Source organism: Crotalus tigris, unplaced genomic scaffold (genome assembly GCF_016545835.1).
Source record: "Crotalus tigris isolate CLP2741 ecotype Arizona unplaced genomic scaffold, ASM1654583v1 scf7180000020608.1315917, whole genome shotgun sequence".
Classification (NCBI taxonomy): Eukaryota; Metazoa; Chordata; class Lepidosauria; order Squamata; family Viperidae; genus Crotalus; species Crotalus tigris.
Window position 1 is genome coordinate 681,620 of NW_024098104.1, and position 24,232 is coordinate 705,851.

A 24,232-nucleotide genomic window follows, 5' to 3' on the forward strand; every position below is an offset into this window, starting at 1 on the left:
TGGCTTTGGAGGAACACGGACAAGGGGAAGGGATGTGGTTGCTGGGCTAGGCCATTGTTTATTGGTGCTCTCCTCCCCTCCCCTCTGCCCCATTGGTTTCTATTTTTGCCAGCCTTCCACCAGATTGGGGGCTACCACAACCTGGAGGAGGCCTACTTAGCTGCCACCCCATCAAAGATTGTCCCCAACACAACTTGCCACCTGCCCAGGCAGGACGCGATGCATCTCTTCCGGGATCCCATCACTGGAGACCTGCCCTGGACGGGCATGACTCTGGGTCTGACCGTCTTGGCCACGTGGTACTGGTGCACTGACCAGGTAATTGCAAAGCAGCCCATTCCCCATTCCATCGGTCGTTCTGGTGTCTCCACCGGCCTTACTGGTCCTTGGGCTGGCTGGTCCCAGCGGGCTTCCGTTTGGACTCCCATTGGGACGCCTTGCTCTTCAAGTGCTTTGACTGGGAGAGCTTGGACAGAGGAATGCCCAGCGGAGTCCTTATTTCTTTTGGGGACCTCTGGCCTTCGGGGAGTGGAGACAGGGACTGACCAGTGGCTCTTGGGGTGCTTGTGCCACCTCTGTGGAAGACGGGGCTGGGCTGGGCATTCTTAGCAGAGGTGAAGTTTTTCCTTTGCCAGAACAAGGGGTTGGCTGAGGGTGGGGCGAGTTTCTTGGCCCCAGTTCTGTCCTGCGGGCCTTTGTCCTCCTTGGAGCTTTTCCGCTGCTGGGGATGGCTTTTGGCCCGTTCTGCCGACACTTGCACCCGGGATCCGTAGCAGAACAGTTGGGGCCCCTGTGGACAGAGCAGAAAGCAGGAGAAGTTGACTGTTAGCATCGACAAGACAAAAAGGCACTTCCGACATCTGCATGCAACCCTATCTGTGGGTGGTGGAGTTTTGAAAAGGGTTGGGAGACAGAGACCGGCTCCCATGAATTTACGAGAAGCAACTATTTTGATTCAGTTGTAAACTCCAGATTCAATTTAGATCAGTGTTTCTCAACCTTGGCCGCTTGAAGATGGGTGGACCTCAACTCCCAGAATCCCCTAACCAAGATGGGGATGGCACCTTTTCTTAGTGTGAATGTTTCCCTTCTGGGAGAATTCACTCTCGTGTCTTTCCAGGTCATTGTCCAGAGGTCCCTCTCGGCCAGGAGTCTCAACCACGCCAAGGCCGCCTCCATCCTTGCCAGCTACCTGAAGATGCTGCCAATGATTGCCATTGTTATGCCGGGCATGATTAGCCGGATTCTCTACCCAGGTAAGTTGCGTGTCAAAAAAAAAATGTCACGGAGGAAAAACCTCCTGGTCTTTTCCAGACTGAAGAGGCCTGAAGCCGTGGGTATCATAGCTGGGGCACCCAGCCTAGCAGAACCCAGCCTGGCCCAGGGAGTCAGCTGCCAGAGGACTTCCAGGGTGGGCACAGGCGCCCACCTTGGCAAATGCAGCTGGACCATTGGCCTCTCCAGGGCCCTGATGCAGGGCAATTAACTGGGCCCTGCTGGGGGCCGGTTCCTGCTCTGTCCTCCCTGGAGTGGGATCACTTGCTCACTTCCTGAACACAGTTCAGGATGTCATCAGCCGGAAATAATCTCGAGTGCCAACTGATTGACAGGTGGGTGAGCTGTGCGCGAAACCTGCCAAGCATCTCAGAAAGCAGGTGTGGGTGGAGGTGAGAGGCATTTCTACCCATGGCTTGTCTCATGTCCATCACGGTTACTGTACCTCACCTCTTCCTAATGTTAGAATTCAGGACTGTCCGGTGTTAGGATAAGCCCTGTTAGTCAACTGTGGTTTGTTGACTATGCTGGAATAATAACCATATCTATGCCTCTCATATCTATGCACAAGAGACCTTTTGTATAATTGTTGCTGTTGTTGTGTTGCTTTCTTTTTTTTCCTTTCTCTTGTTTTTTTTTTTTTTTTTTAAATTTGCTGGCTGGGGAATTCTGGGAGCTGAAATCCACCTAACTTTGAGTTGCTGAGGTTGAGAATTCCTGTGGTGGAAGGTTAAAGTGGAGCCTTTCCATTTAATTAGCTGGATAACTGCACTGGAGTTTTATGTAATTATGTATTGCTCCATTTTAATTTAGTTTTGATAGAATTGTTTTTATTTTTCCTGTATTTTGTATACATGAGTATATATTATGTTTACATTGCCAAGAGGCACATGATTGCGGCAAGTATATAAACACTAATGACCTAATAAATTCATAAAAGCATGCCAAGCCAAGAACGAACCAATCACAACATGGCTTGTGTGAACCTGGTGGGGAAAAAACACCAATCAGAGGTTGCTGGTCACAAAGCATTCTGGGAAGCCCTCAAGGATGTGGTTGGCTTTAGACACCCCATAGCAACTTTCGGGTGTGTGGGCAGTTTCTGCTCAAAGTTCCTCTCCTTCCAGAAGGGGTCCTTTGATGATCTTCAGCTACCACATGCTTGGACTTGAAGCTTTGGACGGGGGACCTTGGCAGCTGAGCTTGACAAGGCTCAGCATCCACACTTAGCATTGGTCCTAAATCTGGGTTTGAAGCCCTTTGGGAGATCAAAGGTTGACTTCAGGGTGGCTTTTCCCCAGATGGCTTCGTGTAGATCAAGGCCTTCTCAAGAGCTGAGCTCTCGGAGAAAGACTTGATAATTCTGGGAGGAAACCAAAACTGTGGAGCTGGCTGTTGTGTTCCCATATCAGGAGGAGTCCTAGGAGAAGAGGCGGCTCAATATGAGAAGTGTCACAATCAGAAGATGGAAATGTGGGCCTGGCAGACATATTGCCTCTGGGGCCATGGAATTAAGCAGCTAACGCTAATTGCAATTCTTTGGGTGAGAGGGCCAGAGAAACTAGCAATTACCGCTTTCAATTGTAACTTCAGTATTGGAAGAGCAACCAAGAGCAACGGCAAGTTGTCTTGGAAATTACGGTTATGCTTTCCCATTTGTGACCAAGGGCTATAATGGATGTCATTCCATGTGGGTAGCTCCCAGTGTTAACCATTATTTGACAACTGTTCTATTTTTTTTTTATCTGATGGGTCTGACCTGGTCTTCCCATAATTCCCAGCCAAAGGATTTTCTTCAGGGTTCCAATCCAGCCCCGCAATATCCCAAGGAAATGTCAGTGGACACAACAAATGTTTTTATGAGCTGATATTGTTGGGTTGGGTTGGAAGGCATGACCAATTCCCAGGGTTGGGTTATCAGTTGGTTATTGCTGTTGGCATCTGGTCTAGAGGAATTGTACCCAGAGGTGGCTTATGGTGCTCTCACAGAGAAACTGGGGAACTGCTGGCACCAGGGTGGTGATGTCCATCAACTTGAAGGCTTTGCAAGGAGAAGAGGCAAAATTCATAGAGGATGAAGCTATTTGTGGCCACTGGTCTCAATGCCTGTATCTGATCTCCAGCATGGGACGGCTCATTGGCTCTGGGAACCATGAGCAGAAGGGGACAATGGGCTGATGTCATGTTTGATGGGCTACTGAGAAGATACAATGGTCAGTGAGATCTTATCTTCTCTCTATCTTTGCAGCTATTTAATACGAGCATGTTTCTGAACAGCAGCTCCCAAGGGTCATCCTGGTCTCCCAAGCCCACCACTCTTAGAAAGGTTCCCACAAGGAGTAATCTTGCAAGTGGTCCAACTCTCCAGTGACTGCTATGACAGTCACAGTCCGGTCTAAGTTATGTTTTACATGACAGCCATATTTTCTGCTAGAGAACCATGCTGGGCACTTCCCTAGGGCTGCTAAGGGTAGAAAGCTACAACAGAGACGCCTACCTGTAGAGCATCGCTCGGACAGGTAATGTAGCCAGCAGGTAAAGCATGCAGGGGGAGGCCCCTTTCCCAAACGCACCTCGTCTCCTCCAGGCTGTCACTTTTCCTTCTCCTCCTTTGAGCGGCTTCCTCCAGAGGAGGAGTAAGCCTTGGTGGGGGGCTCCCCAGGGGGCTTACAAAGGTCCCCCAGCTGATGTAAGGCTCACTCAGTTTCCGTTGCAAGTGGTGAAGGCTGGGCCCTTCTCCGTTGAGAAGGAAGTCGGAGTTGGTCCTCCGCAGAGGGCAAATGTGGTCTTGCCCCCCGTGTTTGTCAGAGTGGATGGATGCCTTGGAGAGGTTGCAGCTATGGGCAGGGGAGCTATTGGAGAGGCTTCCGTGGTCACTGAAGGTTACGTAGTCTTCCTCCTCTTCCTCTTCTGCCTCCCCCTCACCACTTTGCACCCCATTCACGGGGAGGACGTTTCCTTCCTGAGTCCCAGCTGTTTCCATGCTCACCTTGAGATGGTTCCCTGTGTTGGCAATCTGGGGGGTTTCTTCTTTGGATGATGGATTTGTGGTGATGGTCCCTGGCTGGTGAACAACAGGGTTCTCTGCTGTCCCTGCTTTCTTCTCTGCATATTCTGTTTTCTTGGAAATGGGGTCTTTCGTGTGGACTCTCCTTGGTTTGGGCACTGGGGCAGCAGCTCTTTGGTCATCTGCTTGGGGGTCCAGCAGTTGCTTCAAGTGCCGGTTGTTGGCCAGAGTGGCAATTGTCTCCCCATTGACTAGGTGTCCGGGATTCTTTTCCATGGGGCTGGTGGCCAATGGTTTGGAAGAAGGTTCCTGATCCTGGGCTGAAAGAGGGGCAGATTCTACCAGGGGTGGAGAAGTCTGAGAAGGTTTGTTCTTGGCCCCTTCTTGACCAGCTTTGTTCTTGGCCTCTTGGGCCTTTTGTTGCTTGAGGAGCTGCCTGTGTTGGGCGTTGGCCTTGGAAACATCACACACCTTGATGCGGTTGATTTGAGAAAGCTGGATGTTCTTCACCTTGGGGTCGATGATGTTGATGTAGCCCAGAATTTCGCTTCCAGGTTCTGGATCTGGCTCCACCCAAGTGGGCAGGTAGTCAAACATATTGGCCTTCTCCAGGTTGAGGAGCCCAGGGTGGATGAGTGGCACCTTCTCCATAAGGTTGCTGGGCCTCTCGGACACGCGGTTTTCAGGGATGACCTTGCTTTGGACCTCTGTCTGTTGTTCACTGAGGACCTTGTCACTGCTGGCTTTGCCACTGCCCCCCACCTGCTCAGTGCTTTTGGCCTTGACCAAAGCATACTTTGGATTGATTAGCTTCTTCGCCGTGGAGCTGGCCGGGGTCAGCGAGATAACCGAAGGCAGGATGACCGGCTCGGGTTCCGGTTCCTCGCCCAGGGGGATGGACTTGAGGCTGATGCTCCGAGACATGAGGTACAGCTCCTGGAACTGTTTGTCAAAGGCCTCGACCACCTGGCCTGAAAGGACGGAAATGACGTTCCGATCGGTCCTGGCGGCTGCCCAGGTGAAGCTAGAAGAGAAGAGGGAGCGTTACGTTGGGGGCTGACAGTCTCTTGAACGTAAAGCAAATGCTATAGAGGAAGACTGACTAAGGGGTAGCACTGTTCAAGCCTGTTAGAAGAGTGGTTTTTTTTTTTTTTTTCCATCTCCCAGGATGGCTGTGTTGATGGGACCTCTAGGGCAGTTTTCTCAACCTGGACAACTTTAAGACGTCCGGATTTCAACTCCCAGAACTGAACTTTCTTCAAATTCAAATTTCTTCTGGGAATTGAAGTCCACATCTCTGAAACCTGCCTCGCTTGAATAACACTGTGGCAGACCACGCAAGGGTGCGTTTCGGCAGCCAAATACTTCTGTTCAGTGCACATATAGACCACTTTTCTGGGGAAAGTCTAAAAGTTGTTGCTTGTTCATTTTGGTTGTGGGTCGTGAGAAGAAGCTAAGCATTAAAGCTTTGCTTGTAGAAATACAGCCCCAATTGTCTGTCTGATCTCTCCCATGTGAGTGAAGGCTCTCTTTGGCTACAGGGCCTCCCCTAGGGGGTCTTTTCCATCCCTTCCTCCTCTTCAGTTTTCCAATGGCACCCTTCCTACCCGCAAAGCCACGCAGAGCAAGTGGGAGCGAGTGGGACATCAAACCAGGGTTTTCTCCAGGGCCTCGACTTACCTGTAGGAGCCACACATGGCTTTGTCCCCGTCCACAAACATGAACTTCTGAGCCAAGGCCCCCTTGAATTTCATGGCGGAGCGGGTGAAGAACTCGGTGCCCCCAATTGTGCCGATGCGGAGATTCTGCAGACACAAAGGAGAGGAGTGAGCCGGAGAACAGTAGATCGTTAGCTGATCTGCACTTAAAGGGTATTTCTTTTGATTTCGGACCCAGGGCTGTGCTTTCAAACCCGGATGGGCAGAGGGTGGAGCCGGGCGCAGGTGTGGCATGTCCGATCAAGGAATGCCATCCAAGGTTGACTTATTCAGCACAATACCTGCTTGCTGCAAACAGAAGAGGCAACCAAGCTGATTATTGAAGCGTCTTTGCAAAGCCCAAATAATTCGGACTACATGATGCCTGTTTTGCAAACCTCGTTTGGCTTTGATGAAGGGAGCGGCTGGAGTGAAAGCTGCTGGGCTGGCTTGTCAGAGGATCAGTGCAAGGAAGTGGGAAGTTGTGGTGTGTGAAAACAAGAAAAGTGCAGAATTGCAACACGCAAACATGTGTTGTGTGCTCCCTGTACTGTAGCATCCCACGTATTGAGAAAGTGCTGAGCTAAACCAATTTCCCCAGCGCAGGCATACGAAATGCATCTTTGTCTCTGGCGTTTCTCTGATGTTTTTGCTGAAAACTGAAATTTGCTTCTGGTTTTTGGCAAAAACATCCCATAGCAAACCAGTTGCCATGTTTGCTTAACAACTATTGCAAAAAAAAAAAAAAAAAAGGTTTGCAAAAATCCGTCTGGTTATGTGATGACCCACTTTATGAGCCTGTATTATGGCTGTAAGCTGAGGATGACCTCCAGAAGTATTTTAAAGGGAGAAGAAAAGATAAGTGGAAAGTCGAGGAACACAATATAAAGCACGCTTATAGAAACAAGTCAACGCGTGCAGAAATGGAGGGCAGGTTTTAAGGAGCAGGCTCACCAACGTTGGGAGAGGATTTGAGTGACTTGCCAAAGGCCTTGTGCAGAGTTCTGGGGAAAGCTAACAAAAAGCCCAGTGCTGCTGGATTTTCCCATCTTTGTTGTCTTTGGTGTGGCTGAATGGATTTCTTAACCTTATCACAGCTGCTCACATTTCAGATGTTCTGAATTCGAGAGACACGATGGGTTGGTGAAAGGTTAACAAGTCCCTGTGGCTGTTTTAACAGTTCTGGAGAACTTCTTTAAAAGTTTGGGTCAAAAGGAAGCAGGGAGCCTCCGAGGGAAAATCTCCAGGAAGAAGGTGGAGACCAAGAGCTCAATTAACTCTTAATTGCTCTCGTTCCAGAAAACACATTTTTTTCATTCTTCATGCCCTCACCCAGCCAGCTTTTAAAGGCTGGACACCTTGTTTTGTTCTGAAGTTAATGAATGACATTATGTTTATTCCGTCCAGCTCAACCAGTGAATAAAGCCAGCACAGTCTATTGAAAATAAGTAGCCTGAATTGACAAAAAGAAAGGGAAAAAATGTAGTTGAGGCAGTTGTCTGAAATAAGAGCAATTTGTTGATTGAGAGAACAAAAACCGGGAGCAAACAGCCAAGATGGATGGTTGGCAGGGTAGAGGAACAGCATCACAGCTCCAGCCAAGGGCTGAGTCACCGGGCAAACATGTGCTCGGAGGCCTGGAGACATCTCCCAGCATGCCTTGTGGCTGACTCCCAGCACCTGCGTGTTGACTCTGGTCAGGTGTGAGGGTGCTGAAGCTCGGCTGTCCTCAGATGGACACCAAGACACTTATGGAAACAGAACTGCTGCTCCCTCAAATGGAATTGTGGAATTTTATGACCTGGGAGGTGGACTGTGTGGACTTCAGTTCCCAAAATTCCCCAGCCAGAATTCTGGGAGTTGAAGTTCACAAATCCTAAAGTTCTTGAGGTTGAGAAACACTAGTCTATAGCACCAAGGAATCCAGCTTCCTCTGGAGCCCACATGAGCAAACATCTCCAGATCTTTGAAGCAAATGCGCTGATTTTGATTGGAGCAGCTTATGAGCTTTGAAAAAGGCCTTTTGTCGGCATTATGTGCTAAAGGTGGAGCCGTATAAAACTGAGTTTTCAAAGAAAAGAGCTGAGCTGGAACGCAGGCAGGATGATGCCTTCCTGCAGGGCAATTCAAAGCAAAGGTGGTGTTTACAATCTCCCGATGGGTAAAGTACAGTTCTGTGCTTCGAAAATGAGACCAAGCAAGATGTCACCTTTGGCCCTATGGACACTTAGATATGTGGCTAGCAAGAGGGCAAAATACACGGCTCATCTGCTCAGCCCCATAGCTCTGTCAGCAGTGTTTCAGGATTGCCAAGCATGCTGTGATGTGAAGACTAGGGTGAACCTGGTTCCATCACCAGAAGCTTTCTTGACGTTGCCTTTTGGAAACCCACCACCCCTCAAAGCTCCTCCATCCACTCTTCCTGCTCCCAGCCCGTTGGCTTCAATTGCAAAATGGGGACAGTAATTCTTAGGACATGTGCATGATGGACTCAGCCATTTGAAACAACCAATCAAGGTGCAAAAATCTTTCTTCATCCCTACGTATAATGCAAGAGGTGTGCTATTTTTTTCTCTCAGCTTTTATAACTTCCTGCTATCCTGGGAAGTCCCTGCAGAATGCCAATTTGTCAGTCATTGAGAATAACAAGCTATTCAGACCTCTGACAATTATTTCTTGACATGGGAAAAGGACCCAAGCTAGCTCTTTACCTGTTTTGGTCTACACAAGTTAAAGCCTTGCATTAGAAAACAGTGAGGACAATTAATCAGTGGAACAGCTTGCCACCAGAAGGTGTGGGGGCTCCATGACTGGAGGCTTTTAAGAAGAGACTGGATAGTCACTTGTCTGGAATGGTATGGAGTCTCCTGCTTGAGCAGAGGGTTGGACTAGAAGACCCCAAGGTCCCTGCCAATTCTGTTACTCTTTCGGTTAGAAGCTGAGGGACCTTGAGTTCTAGTCCTGCCTTAGGCATGAAGCCAACTGAGTGACTTTGAGCCAATCACTCTCCCTCTATCCAAGAAGGTCGTCCTGGCAAAGCCACATCTGAAAATACGGTCAAGGGAATTGCAGAAACCTGTCGCTATTGTCATCAGCGGTCAGAGGTTGACTTGGGGGGGGGGAGGAGGAAAGCTTACTAGGCATTAATCAAGACTCTTAAGACTATCTTTCCATTAATGAGGGCTAGGAACTTGCTTTGCTAGAAACTGGAATCATTGTGAAGTTCTGTTGTCTTCTCCTCTCAGAGTTGCTGAAAGAATGTTTGGAAGGAAGCAGGCAAAGCCCAGGAATGTGCTTGCAAGAGATCAATATCACGGCCAACTGGTGCCACAGTGGTTCTTCCCACAAGCCCCGGGTGCTCCAGCATGGATCCGATTGGCTGGCAAGCACCACTGTCTCTGAAGCCAGTGGATCTGGGAGAGTTGCAATTATTGCAAAACGGGGAAAGTCATTATCCCCTGAATTGGCCAATAAAGATATCGGCTCAGGCTTCAACAGGCTGCCTCTGAAGCAGCCCGAGGGTCTTTTTTCCCTTCCCTTTTGTGGACAATGTTTCAACTGGGCCCCTTGCTGGACATGGGGCTGTTTTACCTTCAGGTGGCCGGCGTGCATCTGGGCTCGCTCGCACATCTGGAGGAAATATTTCAGATTGGATTCGTCTATGATGATGTAGATGGCCACCTTCCGCTTGAATCCTGCCTCCAGGAGGTCTTTGAATATGTCGACATCCGTGAAGGTGTCCATGACCACCGCAACAACCTGCCGGAAGGGAGAGAAGAAGCTTCAGTCATGGGAACCAAACGTGTTTCTCGATCTGGCCTTGCTTTGGCTGGCTGGGAATTCTGGGAATGGGGATCCTGGCATTTCTGGAGGTGTCTGATTTACGCCAAGCAGGGCAGTAAATCTTGACTCTGGCTCCATCATCCCAAAGTCAAAAACTGGCTTACAGCAGAACCTCAAGGATCCTGCACGGCTGCCTTAATGGCTTCACTGCAACTAAGGCAGAAGCGATCCGCATAGAAGGTCTGCCTCGTGTGGGACATAATCACTAAGCTCTTTCTCCACTTCAGGGTTTAAATCCTACGTCTTTCCCTCCTCCCTTTTCAAGTCAACGGAAATTGGGCTGTTCTCCTCCTGCCCTTCAGATTGGGAGGCTTCGGTTCAAGGTTTATCTGAGGATTCTGCCTGGCCTGGGAGTCCCTGGTTCCCATCCCACCCGCCTTTACAGGAAGAAGCCAAGTAGGGGAGACCCGTGTGCTGGAACAGAGCAAACGTTGCCCCTTGATTCCCACCCCATAAATTTCCCAGAATGTTCTCCTTGGATCAACACACTCCATTTCACCCCAAATATTCAAGAGCCCATGATTAGATGGCCCCATGAAACCCACCCTCCATCCTTGAGCCTGTGGCATTTGTTGGTTGCTTGGACGGGGACCACGTTCCAGGGATGGGGGCAGAACGAAATCCATTTCCCTGTGACAAACCCTCAATGCAGACCGTCTTTTCCCCAGGAGCACTCCTGGCTATTAGGTGGTCAAGGCGCAATGCATTGCATGCTTTGTCCCAAAAAGCTTCTTGTATGAGAAGCAAAACGTCCTCAAGGAAAAACCAAGTCCAGTTGCCTCTTGAAAAAGCATCTTTGGGACAAGCGTGACCTGGCTAGCCAAGAATCTCCAGAGACATTGCAAATATTGCTTTTTTTCCTCTTTAGAGGCTGGATTTGGGGCAGCTTCAACTTCCAAAGCAGAGCAAAGAACCCCAATTCCTAAAAATCAGAACCCCAGCCCATACTCCTGCTGCAAGCAAAAGGGTGTTTTAAGACAGCCTGGTTCCATGTTGCACTGAAAAAAAACGGCTCACTTGGCCAGCCTTTCCAAAAGGAAAGTCTTTTCCATCTGGGTCCCAGCTGTGGGGGTGGGCCTGTTCTTTCTCAAAACAAGAGCTGGAGAAAATACTTTTCTTCTAAGCATTGTGGGAGAAACAGAGACGGCCTCTGATGCAACCCCACCTGCTTCAAAAGGAGCCAAGACGTGTTTATATCCTATAAGAAAAAAAGAGGAATAACATTTCTGGCATAAGCTGGCTTTGGGTTGAGTAATGCAGTTCTTACAAGAGTCGGTTCTTGGCTCAGAGAGGTTTAATTCAAGAGCAGGAAAGTCACAGGGCCAGCGGAGGGAAACCGAGGCAGGCGGCAAGAGAGAGAGAGAGAGAGAGAATGAATAGAAACATGATCGGGAGCAGGCAAGGTGAAATGAGAAGGGAGCTGGTGCTGACTTGCTTATTGCTTAGCTTCTCTTTTTAGAGAATCTGAGAAACTGTGGGAAGAAGGCTTTTTGCCGATAGGAATGTGTTGGGTTCGAGAGAAGCCCTTTCCTTTTCCCAGGATTTGTGGCCCACATAAATTAAGGGGAAGACACCCCCTTTTTCTAGAGTTCTCCAAATCTTGGCAGCCTCCTAATTTAAGAATTGCATGCTCAATCTTGGCAACTTTAAAATGTGTGGACTTCAATTCTAAGGTTGCAAAATACTGCTGTAAATCATTCATGTGTGTGTAATGGGATTTATTGACAAGCAAAGGTCATTCATTCAGTTTGTATAGCCACTCACTTTACATACACAACTATCAGCTGCTCACATGGTTAAAAACAAGCAAAACCAGATACTCATAAACAATAAAAAACAACAACACAAAAACATAAAAACTCTAAAAACTTTAAATGTATGTTGCTCCTGGTTCTCATTGCCAAGACGTAACTGACTTGCTGACCTGCTCAAACTGAAAAATCAGGAATCTTGGTAGCCAAATCTCCTTTTTAAAAAGAAACACAGGACACGTTGCTGTTTGCACACCACAGTTACAGGATTCTGGATCCTCACAATACACCAAAAGTGAACCAGCAAAACAGGCTGATTTTGCTGAACACCCTAAAGCGATCCGAGATTTAATCAAGCTGAGTCTGTATGGCTTCTTTGACTTTGATTGATCTTGTCAAGGGGATTGTGTGAACTGCTGGTGCAGAATAAAGTTTTTGGACACCTGGGAGATCCAGAAATGCGGTTATTGGGGGTCTCTAGGAAGAGGCAGGATTCGGTTTTGAGAGAATGCTTTTGGAGTAACTCTGATCTGTTGCACTGGAACATGAGTTGTTGGTTGCAAGAAGGAAAAAGAGAAAAAAAACAGTACAGGGGCTGGTTAAGTTCAGAGCTGTTTGTGCTAGGAATTCTCACATACACGTGAGAAAGCCAGCAGAACACACTTGGGTCTGTGTTCGAGTCCTGAAGCAGGCAAAGGTTGTAATGTGGGAACACGTGCCCTAATAGTTGCAAAATCTTGAGCCACTGGAATAGTCAAAAGTTGCCTTTTGGGGAGAGGGTCTTTTGTTTGCTCTGCTCCCCAGTTTCCAGTGGTGGTTTTGCAGGGGACGCTTGGGAAAATCATCAGCCAGGCGTTGATGGCCGTGTCTGTTGCTCTCACGTGCCATGGTGGGGGTGACCATAGTGGTCCTTGAGAAAAGAGGCCCCACCCAGTTACCTTGGCCCATGAATCGGAAAGGCCTTCAGGTGCAAAGAAGTCCAGATCCCTAGTGTGTCTCCTCCTGCCCTCCCCGAGACACACCAGATGGACCATAGGTGGCCAAGAGGCCTCCAGAAGCTGTTGAGATGGACCATCTCCATGCTGAACTTCCAGATTGAGAGATCTTCACTGGGCTTCCCTTTTCCTACTTGATGCTTGCGGACCTGTTGCTGTTGAGGTGCACTAGGATTTGGCAGTGGTGGCAGCTGTTTTGGTGTTTACCAGATGGCAGGGGATGGAACAGGCTGTCTCAACCACTTTTCTCTACCATCGTCTTTTGGATCCTTTTGATCAGCTGCGCCTTCATTCCAGGGTTTTGAAGATGCTTCTGGGCGAGGCGATCATGATTGAACAGTGTTTCTTCTCCGTGGGAGGTCAGGACATAGCCATCTAACCTGCTTTGGGCAGATTGGGAAACCGAGGCACGCCAGGAAGGCTAAGTGGCTTGCGTGCACCACCAAGCCAAGCTGCTAAATGCCACCTCATGACCGAACGGCTGCCTCTCCCGTGGCCTACTTAAGCTTCCCTTGTCATGCAGAGCAATTAGTTAGCTGTCTCAAGATGCTAACTTTTAATCATGCTTAATAATCACGCTTCATCATATTAATATCAGCCTGCGTCTTGAGTATCTCGCAAATACCCCGTGCGCCACACACGGCACTTTTTATCTCCATGCAAATAATCCAAGCGACAGTTGTGTAACCGTGGCTGGTTTTGCTCAGTCCCCAGGTGTGATGGAAAGAGCAGGAGTGGAGAGGCAGGGAAATAATTTGTTGGGAAGACTAACTCATGGGCTGGGTGTCTGCAGAGGGTGGTCTGAAAAGGCAAGATGGTGGCCCCACGTTCCGTGTGGACTTTGCATCACATGGAAAACAGGTGGAACTTTCATGATGTCTATAAACGTGGGTGGACTTTGATTACACCATGGTGGTGGTCCCCATCTTAACATTTGTGGCCATATCCTGTGGACACCCACGTTTGTGTGAACTCAGTGGTGACTTTTGGGTTTCAGGTTTGCCTTGCAAAGTAATTTTTTGTTCCACCTGCAAACTTCCTTGGGGTCCAGAGCTAGTGGCAAATCTCACTGGTTTGCCACAACTGGGACCCAAACGAGGAAGTTCAAGGAGATTTGTTGGCATAATTAAAGGCATAACTTCCCTTCAGGCGCTCACAGATGTTGTTTTCATCTGCTTTCATCTTGGGCCAGGCACACGTCACCTGTTTTTGAAGCTCCTGGGAGAACAAACGCTGAGTATCTCATGGGTCCTCTCCTGAAGCAACTTCTCCTTGCTGAAAAAAGATCCAGATTTTTTGTTTGTTTTCCCAACGGATAAATCTGTTGTCCCGTTTTCATGAGATGAATTGCTTGGGCAACACAGCGATTCTCAAAAACCCGGTTTCTCTGGGCCCAAAGGTTCTTGAGAAGTTCTCAAATGGTTCACCTCATAGATGGAGGAACATGGTTAGTTTTGGGTGAGGGTTCGTCTAGGGCTCTTGGCTAGCTAGGGAACCACCAAAGCTTCCTTGGAAATAGAAGGGACCGTCTTCTTCTCTCTTGCTGCCAAAAAGCCTGCCCTCAACCTTCAGGCCTCTTGATTTCTCCACATCCTTCTGCCTGTCCATCTTCTTACTGTCCGTCAATCCCATACAATCCATCAGTTGGGTGGCTTTGAACAGTCTTGCCACCGCATCTGCAGGTAGACTGCCTCGCCCTAGGGAAGCCCCGGGCTCTGCCAGAGCTGTGAAAAGAAAGGACTGCCTGCATGTGGGGAAGAGCAGCTTTGCTGAAAGAATCCAGGGCCCAAAGGTCTGGCTAGGGGCTTTGCTGTTAGCAACCTCCGGAGGTCAGGCTGAGCAATCCTTGCTGGATAAACAGAGCACCACCACCGACTCAGCTGTTTGCTCAGTCGCTTGCAGACGCTCCAGTGCAGCCTTTCAGTTTTTGTTCCCCCTCCTTTCTGAGTCAATAATTATTTTTAGTGCTTTGGCTACCATGGAAAATAGACAGAGCTCTGTCAATTCAGCATTTACCTCCCCTCCAGGTAACTAACATCAGCTGCTAATCTAAGTGCCTAAAGATACACTTTGTATCTTTGTCCAGGATGGTCTAAGATCTCCTGCCTTGAGCAGGGGGTTGGACTAGAAGACCTCTGAGGTCCCTTCCAGCCCAAGGAGTCTACATTCTATGTACTAACAGACAAAAAGACCTTTCTTCTGATGCAGCTTTCCAGGCAGCCAGATGAAAGGATTATCTGTTGAATTATCGATTAAACAGAGACAAAGAGGGCATAGTCCCTGCAAAGTGAATAAAAATATTTTTTTAGCCTTTTCCGAGAGGGAAGGAGAGCCAGATACCTTCTTCCCAGACCAAAGGCACCATAACTGCTGAATTCCTGCTAAAGATTTCATGGACATTGTACTCTAAAAGACACCGGGATACCCTGGTTTGCAATTTTCTTAACCAGGGTTTCTGTCTCCAGGTCTCCAAACTGAAGCCAGGCATCTTACAGGAAGCAGCTTTCTCTCTGAAAAGTAGCAATGCGCAGTTTGATTTATTTGTGTGTAATACGATTTATAAACAGTTTCTGGACAGGATGTTGTTGAATGGTTATGAACCTATCCAAGAAAACATTTCAGGAATATCATTCAGCACCACCACCACCACCATTCAAACGGTCGATTAACGGTTTAGCTTCCCTCCCGCAGCTGATCTGCCAAAACAACTCCTGCTCTCTCTCCAGAGTCAAACTGAGTTTAGTTCTCTGGTTATCAAATGCCGGAGTAAGAAGCCAAGTTTCCCAAGCGCTCCTCCAGCTCAGCAAAGGGATTTTTCCTCCTGTGGGTTTCCTCTCTGCAGCCCCTCTGCCCCCCCCACACTTCGCTTCGTTTTCTCTACCCTAAAAGAAACCACTTTTCCTCAGAGAGCCGGTTGGTGCTGGCCTGCTGTCAGCAGCAGATCCCAGCCCTTTCTGAGATCTCTCCATCGCTGGATTTTTACCATGCTGCAATTATTTAGACTATGCAGCTGGTCTGCATTTTTGAGTGGATTAGGAAGCACCGACAGAAGACAGAAGACTGGATGAGGCGGCCTCAGTTGCTTCTGAAATCAGCCTGTCTTAAATGTCAAGGATGCATTGCGGTGCCAGCCAAACCTAAGCTGCTTGCCCACCCTCCTAACCGGGGTCTCCAAACTAGTTTAATGAAAAGAAGGACATGATAGCAATCTGCCAATATCTGAGGGGCTGCCATAAAGAAGAGGGGGGGGGGGTCCACCTATTCTCCAAAGCACCAGAAGGCAGGATAAGAAGCAATGGATGGAGACCAGTCTAGGAGAGAAGCAAGCTAGAACTAAGAAGAAATTTCCTGACAGTAAGAACAATTAAGCAGTGGAACAGCTTGCCACCAGAAGCTGTGGGCACTCCATCCCTGAAGGTTTTTAAGAAGAGACTGGACAGCCACTTGTCTGAAATGTTAGAGGGTCTCCTGCTTGAGCAGGGGGTTGGACTAGAAGACCTCCAAGGCCCCTTCCAATTCTGTTGTTCTGTTATTGTAAATGTGGCAGCTTTAAGCTCTGCTGGCTGAGGAATCCTGGGCGCTGAAGTGCACAGGCGTGGAGACCCCTGGTCTGAGCCAACTGCTTCAGTTTGTTCTGCATCCAAGCGTGGCTGTTGTGAAAACCACCGATGGGATCAGGGCGGAGCTGGCTAATTGCACCGGCTGCTTCCTGCGTCCTTTTATCTCGGCACCACCAATTCCTGCCTCTCCTGTAATTACTTCCCTGAGCAGGAGAGAAAAGGGATAGAGAAGCCACCAGATTGCCCAAGGAAGGCCCCAGCTGCTGGCTGAAATCAAGCAGAAAAACCATATTTTTCTGCAAGTCTGCAGCAGGACCTCCCCCGCCACCACTGCTGGTGCTGCCGTGTCACACGTGCAGGTTTGAGAAGAAGAATTGAGGGAAGGAAGAAGGAAGCGATCTTAAAAGACCTTTGATCTGCTCAGGTTGCCTTTTTGCCAGATCGCTTCCAAGAAAACATCTTCTTTTTTCGAAGTGTGCTTGTAACCAAGGTTCATTTCTGGATTAGATCACGCTGAATTGTTCAGGAGGCAAAGTAGTGTTTATGTAACAGAGTGCAACAGGCTCGCATGGATCAGGAATGGAAGAGGGTAAATTGGAGCCTCTTTTTTAGGGAGAAAACTTGCCATTTTGTGAGATTTTGTAAAAAAAGAAACCGTGGTCTCAAAAACATCCATTTGGAGATCTGGAGTGATTTTAAGTGCCGTTCAGAGCAGTGCAAGGATGAACAAACAAATTCCAAACAAAAGTGTCGGAACCGATGGGATCTCATCAGGAGGAGCCACTAAAAAAAGGACCAATGGTTTCATAAACAATGGCACTGGAGCTTTATCACTGGATTTTTGCAGGATTTTTTTTTGACTTCCCAATCTAGCCTCCCAATCCTACCACGTAGGATTTGCCAATGGCAGCTGTTAGCAATAGATCTTAAAAATTAAATGTTGTGAGAAAATGTGACACAGAATGACGTGGATTTTGACCTGCCCTAAAGGCGTCTGGTCTGTGATTCAGTGGCCCGAAAAGAGACAGGTGGAATCGTCCCAGACAGTATGAGAAACTACTCTGAGAATGTTGAGAATGTAATGATTTATTAGGTTTATGTGCTGCCTGTCTCACTCTCCAACTCTACTTTCCTTGCCTCCTGCTGTCGCTCCTTAGTGGGTGCCCTCCAGCCGTGGGGTTCCTCTAAAAACCAGAAAGCCCCTGGATCACGTGGGCACAGCTCCGATGATTGCTGAAATTCGTGGAATCGTCCAACGGAAGGCATCCAGGCCTGCCATTCTTCATAAGATCCCACTGCTGTGTTCAGACTCGGGCTGCTTGGTCAAACCAGCCAAGCTGTCAGTAGCTGTCAATCTCTCTAGAGCTTTTCAATATTTCTGCACCGAAGGCTCCATTCCTGTGCAAAAAGCACCTCTGAACCTGGAGGTGGACCTTCTGTCCACAAGGAGACCTGCTTTGAACTAGGCAGCACCTGGGAGCTGCCTCTGACATTATAGGAGACGTGAAGGCAGAATCTCCCAGCTACGAGAGTCATGTTTCCCTCTAAGATCGACCACCCCCTTTTCTGACTCTTCTCTAAGAAAAACCTGGGCAGGAGAATCCCCTAGAAAAGCTTTGAAATACTATTTTCACTTTAGGTTGAAAAAGTGGACATTTGGCCATTTTCTAGAGGCTTTTTAGAAACGCAAGATGATCACGTTTGCTACTGCAAATAAAACAGATTCTTGGTGCCTAACCAATTCTAGGTGAAACCAGGCAGCTCAGAAGAGAAGCTTAATCTCCTAAGGACACTTTGATGTTATGGCTAGAAGGGTTTAACAAGTCCAAGCTTGTCCAAGGTATTTTTTGGTGGAGTTCAACAAGGACTCAATGCCTGAGATCCAGGGTGAAGCAATCATGTGCTTGTTGAGCTCTGGAGGTACACTTAGCGAGAACGTGTGAATTCAGCTCTTACTCATCGAGAGTCAGACCAGCCTGGTCCATGCAACCCATCAATTAGAAACTCCTGGGTTAATGCAACTTGTGAACTCAGCTCTTCAGTCACTTGCTGGCTAATCGACTCGCTCTAGTTTTTCACCATTTATGTGTAAACTTGCAATTGTTCGCCCTGTTTTCTCCCTCAGATGCAAATTCCATGGTCTTTGCTACATTAATTTTTGGTTGACGACAAAGTGGCAACAACCTGGCATCATTTGCATAGAAAATACAGATGCATCCACATCATCAAAACAAAACACGTCTCCATCACCAAAGGTTATCCTCACATGTTTATCCAGAAATGCAGTAAACAATCTGCAGGACATCACACAACCTTGTGTGATGTCCTGCTTTCAGCTGATCCACCAGCAAAGCATCTGTTAATTCTCACATCTGCTCCATTTCCATCTTAATACCATTTTTTTCACACTTGGCAACCAACCTTCAGTTCCATATTTGCGAAAAATATTCCATACGTCAAACCTATTCCAGTTCATCAAATGCTTTTTCTAAAACAGTAAACGCACGGGAAACGTACTTTCTCATAGACATGTATTTCTCAGTGACCTGCTGAAGGACAAGAATCTGGTCTGTACATCTCCTGCTCACCGTGAAGCTTCACTGAACTTTTCAATCTTGCTTCTTGTAAACTTCTGTATTCATTTGATATTTCAAAAAGGCCACTTTGATACTAGTCAAAAAAGTCAGCTCCATATTTTATAAAACCTCATCATCCTTGAAGCCACTCATTCTCTCCCGCAGTAAAATCAGTTATGCTTCTAGAAATATATTAATTCCTTTTCATGCAAATATATGAATAGACTTGTTATTAAGTCATGTCTTGGAAACAAAGACTTGGTCCTAACCAAACGCTCACCAAACCAGTCACCATGCTGGGATTTCTGATGTCCCGAGGACTTTTCCTTTACTCTCTCATCTTGTTTTCAGTTATTCTTGTCACCTAGTGGAGCAGGGATGGGGAACCACGGCCCTTTTATGACTTCTGGACTTCAATTCCCAGAACTCCTGAGCCAGTGAAGTCCACAAGTCATAAAAAGGCCATTGTTCCCTCCCTCTGTAAGTAGAGTGTTTCCCCCCCCCCATGGCATCTATTCAGAATATTGCAGATTTTTTGCCCCCCAAGACCATCCTTGGTTTTGCAATGGAATAACATAACAATCATCAAGCTGAGGATGTGTACTTCCATAGACACAACAAGGTGACAGCAAAGTACGCTTCCTAACTGATATTTTAGCCCTTTTATTAATTATTAAAACCATTCCTTTCCTTCCTTGCCTGGATTATCAGCTCTGCTCCAGAAAACCAGCCCACCTTCATTCAGACCGGATCACGTCCTTCCTTTTCCTTTGCCCTCCCAGACAGACCAAGATCTATTTTTCTTTCTTTCATTTCAGGTATTAATTATCGCTCCTTCCGGTTTTGTCCTCTTCTGCTCCAAAATACCGCCTGCCATAATGCCGTGGCCATCATCAGAGAAGCACATTGATGTTGATCCCCAATGCAACCAAGGCTTTGGTCAATCTGAGTTTCATGGCAGGCTTTCTGATAAGCCAGGGTCACAGGCAGCCTTCCTGGCTGGGGGTGGTGGTCACTGGTCACTTTGTCCCGTCTCTTACAAGTGTCACCCAAATCCCCCGAGGGTGACCATGCTCCTTTCTGCAAAGGACTCCGAATGGCAGCCACCACCATGCAAGGCTCCGTCTCTTTTTACCCACAGCCCACCTAAAGAGGGGGCAGGCTCTCCATGGGATGGTTGGGGCAGCCATCTTGGCCTCTTTTGACCGTGGCCCCCCTTGCATGCTGGGCCCTCTAACCCAGAGGCTTCTCACCAACTTGGAATGCAATGGACTGGCTCAGGCTCAACGTCTTTCAAATATAATTACAGGCAGTATATTTCATTTCTCATAGTACATTTAATTTCTCATTATGGCCTGATGACAGGCAACCGAAGATATAAAAAAAATGGCTTTTTGGCTCCCTTTACCTCTACAAACCACCCTTTGATACTGTATTTCTGAAGGGATATAAATGTGTGGGAATCTGCCAGCAGGCACACGCCGGAAAACACCTTTATTTGCCCATGGACAGGTTTGGTTTCCCAACCTAATGTAGTAAAAGTAAATAAATTTATGTATTTATTCTGGGTTGTCAGCTTTGTCTTTTGCAATTGAAATCGCCTTTGCGCCAGCTTTGGCTCCTCGGTTGCTAAACGCCAAATGACGCTCTAAAGATGGGAAATGAACTGGATCTCACGCTCCCGATTTTAATTAATCTGAGTTGAAAGTGAATTAGGAGGAGGGAAAAGCATGTCCAGGGCTGGACCGGAGATTTTGAAATATGTTGATGAAGTGAGAGTACATGGAGATTGTTTGCAGTTACTTTTGACTGAGTTGCTTATGATATGGGCTGAATTTTAATAGGTAGCCTGTTATCTCTTTCTTGCAACACCCTGAAAAAACTAGGTCACAGTTACTCCCACTTCACAGATGGGAAGATTGAGACTGAAAGTTGCCCGGGGCTTTTGAGCCACGCTGCCTTTTTCCAGCTGTGCATCACATGAAATTCTTGGAGGCCCAAATCTGATTCCCTTCCATTCTATTTTTTTCCCCGTAAGTAAAACAAATTGAGCCGGTTTTGTGCTGTTTAGGGAGACTCGGAGGCCAGGCGCAAAGGAAGCGTAAAAGAACAGCTTCAGCCATTCAGCCAGATTCAGTGCCTAAGTAAGAACAGGAGTGTTTGCCAGCATCTGCAAAGGACCTTTCCCTACAAATAGCTAGATGTTTGGAGTTACAGAAGGCAAGTAGCTGAGAAATTGAGGTGAGGATGGAAATGTTAGAATCTGAAGAATGAAAAACTGAGATTTAGGCTCAATTTTGATTCATGTTCTTAGGAGGCAGGAGGTTCCTGGGAATGGGGGACTCTTCTATCTCCTCAGACTTTCCTACATGATGGATGTGGTTTCTAACCATTAGCTCTTCATCCTGCCACTCATCCAGTCCCACCTCTTCTCCCATCCTGGGAACCCAGCTGCCACCAGGTCCAAGAGCAGCCATAAGTAAGGACGGGGATGAGTTCACTGAAACACCAGATCAGCTCTGTGGTGGCTCACCCTCCAGGTGGGCCTTCCAGGAAGTCCCTGAGATGTTGAGATTGATCAAGAGGCTCTAACCCACCACACACACACACACACACACACTCATATCCACATCCCTCTCACCTTCTGAGCCTGGAAGATCATCTTGCGTACAACCTCTTTGATGTGGGGCTGGTAGTCAATGGGAGGCTGCATGTAAACGGCAGCTCGGGTCACCCCACGGTACGCAATGGCTTCCGGCCAGCCCAGGTCCAGCTGCGGGATGGATCGGTCAGATCTTTCCGGCCAGTACTCCAAAGAAGGCCCTGGGCCTTGGTCATCGGTCTGGCTGCCACTGTCCACACAGCCATTCCTGTCCTTGAGGGGATACTCGGCGCCCGGATCGTAGGTCTCCAAGGTCTCCAGGACCTTTTTGAGCTCCAGCTCAGAGAGGAAGTTTCGGATGCTCTCCTTCTTGAGGACTTCATAGAAGGCTTCGGGTCCTTTGGCCACCAGCGCTTCTAAGGCCAACCTCTGCTCCTCACTGTAGAAGAACTCTGGTTTGGATTCACTGGACCTCCAGTTGACGTGACTGTCGTCCAGACACTGAACCTGGGAGAAAGCCATGGCTGGACTCAGAAGCCAGGAGGAGAGGCTGGTCCACCAAGAATAAATAGGAGCTTAGATCCCTGAAGAATAACGAAGTGGTCTGTATTCCTGAGCTGAGCAGTTAGCAGCAGCCGATGGAGCCCTCCAGCGCTTTCAAAGTCTTCAGCTGTCCCCGTCCGGTCCCTGGGCTGCTTCCTCACCTCATCTTGTAGAAGGAAAAGCGCCCAGGTGGGTCCCCGAGTCTTCCTCTCGCCAAACTCTTGGAGACCGATCAGAAGGGTGGAGAGCAGCGTCCCGGCACCTTCCCCAAAGCGCAGCCTCCGCGGCCGGTCCTCCTCCGTCGGAAACTTTCCGGCGATCCCCTCTTCGGCTTCCCCGACCCCCGCAGGCGCCGGTGAGGAAAGGCGGGGGGGGGCAGTTCAGGGGGACGGCATCTGCCCGGGCTTGGCGCGACCTGGTTTCCCCCGGGGCTTCGTCGCCTGCTGCTCCCCGGGCGAGCCTGCTCCGAGCCCGCCTCCCACCCCGGGACGGAGGCGAAGGGGCGCTCCTCTGCCTCCCGGCCTCCCTTCTCCGCCAGCTGGGCGGCCCGGCCGGGCGCGCTCCTGAGATGCCGGATCTGCCGGGCGGCCGCGTGGAAACTCCGGCGGCGGCGGCGGCCGGGAGTGAAGTCAGCGGGGAAGAGGAGGGGAGGAAGGAGGAAGCCAAGGCCGGCCCGGCTGAGTAAGCCGCTCCTCCTCCTGCGGCCCCAGGGCGCCCCGCCCGCCTTCCGACGGCCCCGGTTCCTGCGTGTCCCACGCGGGGCTCCGGCGGGGAGGCAGGAAACTGACTCAGCCCCCCGAGTCGGATCTCTGCTCTTCCACATCGGGCCGGGCCGGGAGAGGTTGGGGGGCGGCGGGGAGGGGGGCAGAGGCTGGCCGGCCAGCTGCTCAGACTTTGGCCTCCCGAGCGCAAAAGGCCGCCGGCGTGTTTTCCAGACTGGGGCAAAGCTTCCCTTTCATGTCTGTAAGCGGGAGGGGGTTGATGGATCCCCCCAGACTCTCTGGAGGAAGATGGAAAACCCGGGGGCGGGGGGGGGTGGAGAGGGCGGCGCTGGCAGCTCCCTGGAATGCCCAGGAAGGGCTGACATGCCGTTCTCACGTGGGTTCTGCCCTCTAGGTCGCTTCTCTTAAAGGCTGCCTTCTCTTGGGGCTGAGGAGTTCTGCCTTTTCTACCGCTCCCCTCCCCTCCCTTTGGAGCAGCATCCCCCGGCAAGAGGGGTGGCGTTTCTCTCCTGGGGCTCCCCAAAACTCTGATTGTGCTCCCAGGCCTGGGATTCACGTGTGGGTTGTGCTTGGTTTGAATGGTTGCTTTTTTAATCTGGGCTGTGTCGTTTCATTTGGTTTGCGTTTTTAATTGTTTTAATTGCTGCTGTATTTGGTAAGCGGCTGGAATGGGCAGCTCTATTAAATAACGAGGATGTTGATGAGGATCATAATAACAAAATCACTCTCGGCCAATTGCAAAAGGCAGTTTTGCTTCTGACATCCTCCCAGGAGGCCTTGACTATTATTAAACAACAACATCTGCCTGTCCCGGGTCCTTGGGATAAAAGAGTCAGCTCCAGTCTAAACATCTGGCTGACTGCACAATCTACAACAACAACAACAACAACAATAATAATAATGGGATTTTGGTTGCAATTTCCCTGGGGAAGCTAGGGCTGCCTTTTCTGTCTCCACTTCCTTTCTTTTGCTGATACCCCCTCACCCAGCTTCTCTCTCTAGGGCAGGGGGACAAGCGCATTGCTCCTGTGGTGGGTACTTGCCCCCAGCTGGTGCTCAGAGACTTTTGGCTTGTGTGTGTGTGTGTGTGTGTGTGTGTGTGTGAGAGAGAGAGAGAGAGAGAGAGAGAGAGAGAGAGAGAGAGAGAGAGACCCTGTGATGCATGCAAGAGGCTGGAGATTTCTTCATGTGGTATCTGTTGCATTGTTGGGCTTCTACGGAAGTTGCTGTTCTCGCCTTGAATGTCTAATATAATAATCCCTAATGAGGCCCCATTAGTATTATGACTTGGGCTAGTTAATTATCAGGCGGAGTCTGGGAGCTCCTTTTCAGACTAAATAATTTCATGAAAAGCTTTGGAGAACTGTGTCTTCATCAGATCCTGTAGCCACTCTGCAGATCTAATGAAGCCAGATCTAGTTTGTTTATTTATTCATGGGCCTAGCCTTAAAAAAACCAGGCTCCCACGGACACCGGGTGCTTTACATAGGAAAACAGCCATAATAAGGAAAAAAGAAAAAAGAAAGAAATTATATGTATCTGGAGAGATTGTATATGACAGAACAAAATATGCGAAAGGTTTTCTGGATCCAGTGCCATCGATTCTGGCCTCCGGGTCTTTCCCAAGGGGAGCCTATGGCTGGAGACCCAATAAGTTGAGG

At 48.8% G+C, this 24,232-nt stretch overlaps 2 protein-coding genes across 9 annotated transcripts in view; one reads left to right on the plus strand and one right to left on the minus strand.

The window, feature by feature from the left end:
• The window catches only part of SLC5A10 (solute carrier family 5 member 10), a 40,543-nt gene that overhangs the window by 8,168 nt on the left and 8,143 nt on the right, over nucleotides 1-24,232 (plus strand). For all 6 annotated transcript variants that reach the window (XM_039367937.1, XM_039367934.1, XM_039367936.1 and 3 more), the window contains exons 8-9: nucleotides 113-318; nucleotides 1,121-1,256. In XM_039367937.1, the coding sequence (XP_039223871.1) occupies nucleotides 113-318; nucleotides 1,121-1,256 (342 nt within the window). The remainder of the gene's footprint in view (nucleotides 1-112; nucleotides 319-1,120; nucleotides 1,257-24,232) is intronic.
• Nucleotides 230-22,358, minus strand: FAM83G (family with sequence similarity 83 member G). Of its 3 annotated transcripts, none has more exons than XM_039367933.1 (5): nucleotides 21,346-22,358; nucleotides 9,571-9,738; nucleotides 5,963-6,087; nucleotides 4,265-5,306; nucleotides 230-790 (listed from the first exon to the last, which is right to left on the minus strand). In XM_039367933.1, exons 1-5 carry the CDS (start codon nucleotides 21,826-21,828, stop codon nucleotides 377-379), a joined length of 2,232 nt encoding a protein of 743 aa, XP_039223867.1. In that variant the 5' UTR covers nucleotides 21,829-22,358; the 3' UTR covers nucleotides 230-376. The 3 variants fall into 3 exon arrangements, with proteins under 3 accessions (XP_039223867.1, XP_039223865.1, XP_039223866.1); XM_039367931.1 differs by having other exon boundaries at nucleotides 3,773-5,306; XM_039367932.1 differs by having other exon boundaries at nucleotides 354-790; nucleotides 3,849-5,306.

What these genes read in the sequence shown, in the direction of transcription:
- FAM83G (XM_039367931.1), bottom strand. Translation starts at nt 21,828, where the DNA reads ATGGCTTTCTCCCAGGTTCAGTGTCTGGACGACAGTCACGTCAACTGG. An exon ending in GCCATGTGTGGCTCCTACAG is followed by an intron (nt 5,307 to 5,962) that starts GTAAGTCGAGGC and finishes CTTCTCTTCTAG; the next exon opens with CTTCACCTGGGCAGCCGCCA. An exon ending in GTCCGAGCGATGCTCTACAG is followed by an intron (nt 791 to 3,772) that starts GTAGGCGTCTCT and finishes CTCTGTCCACAG; the next exon opens with GGGCCCCAACTGTTCTGCTA.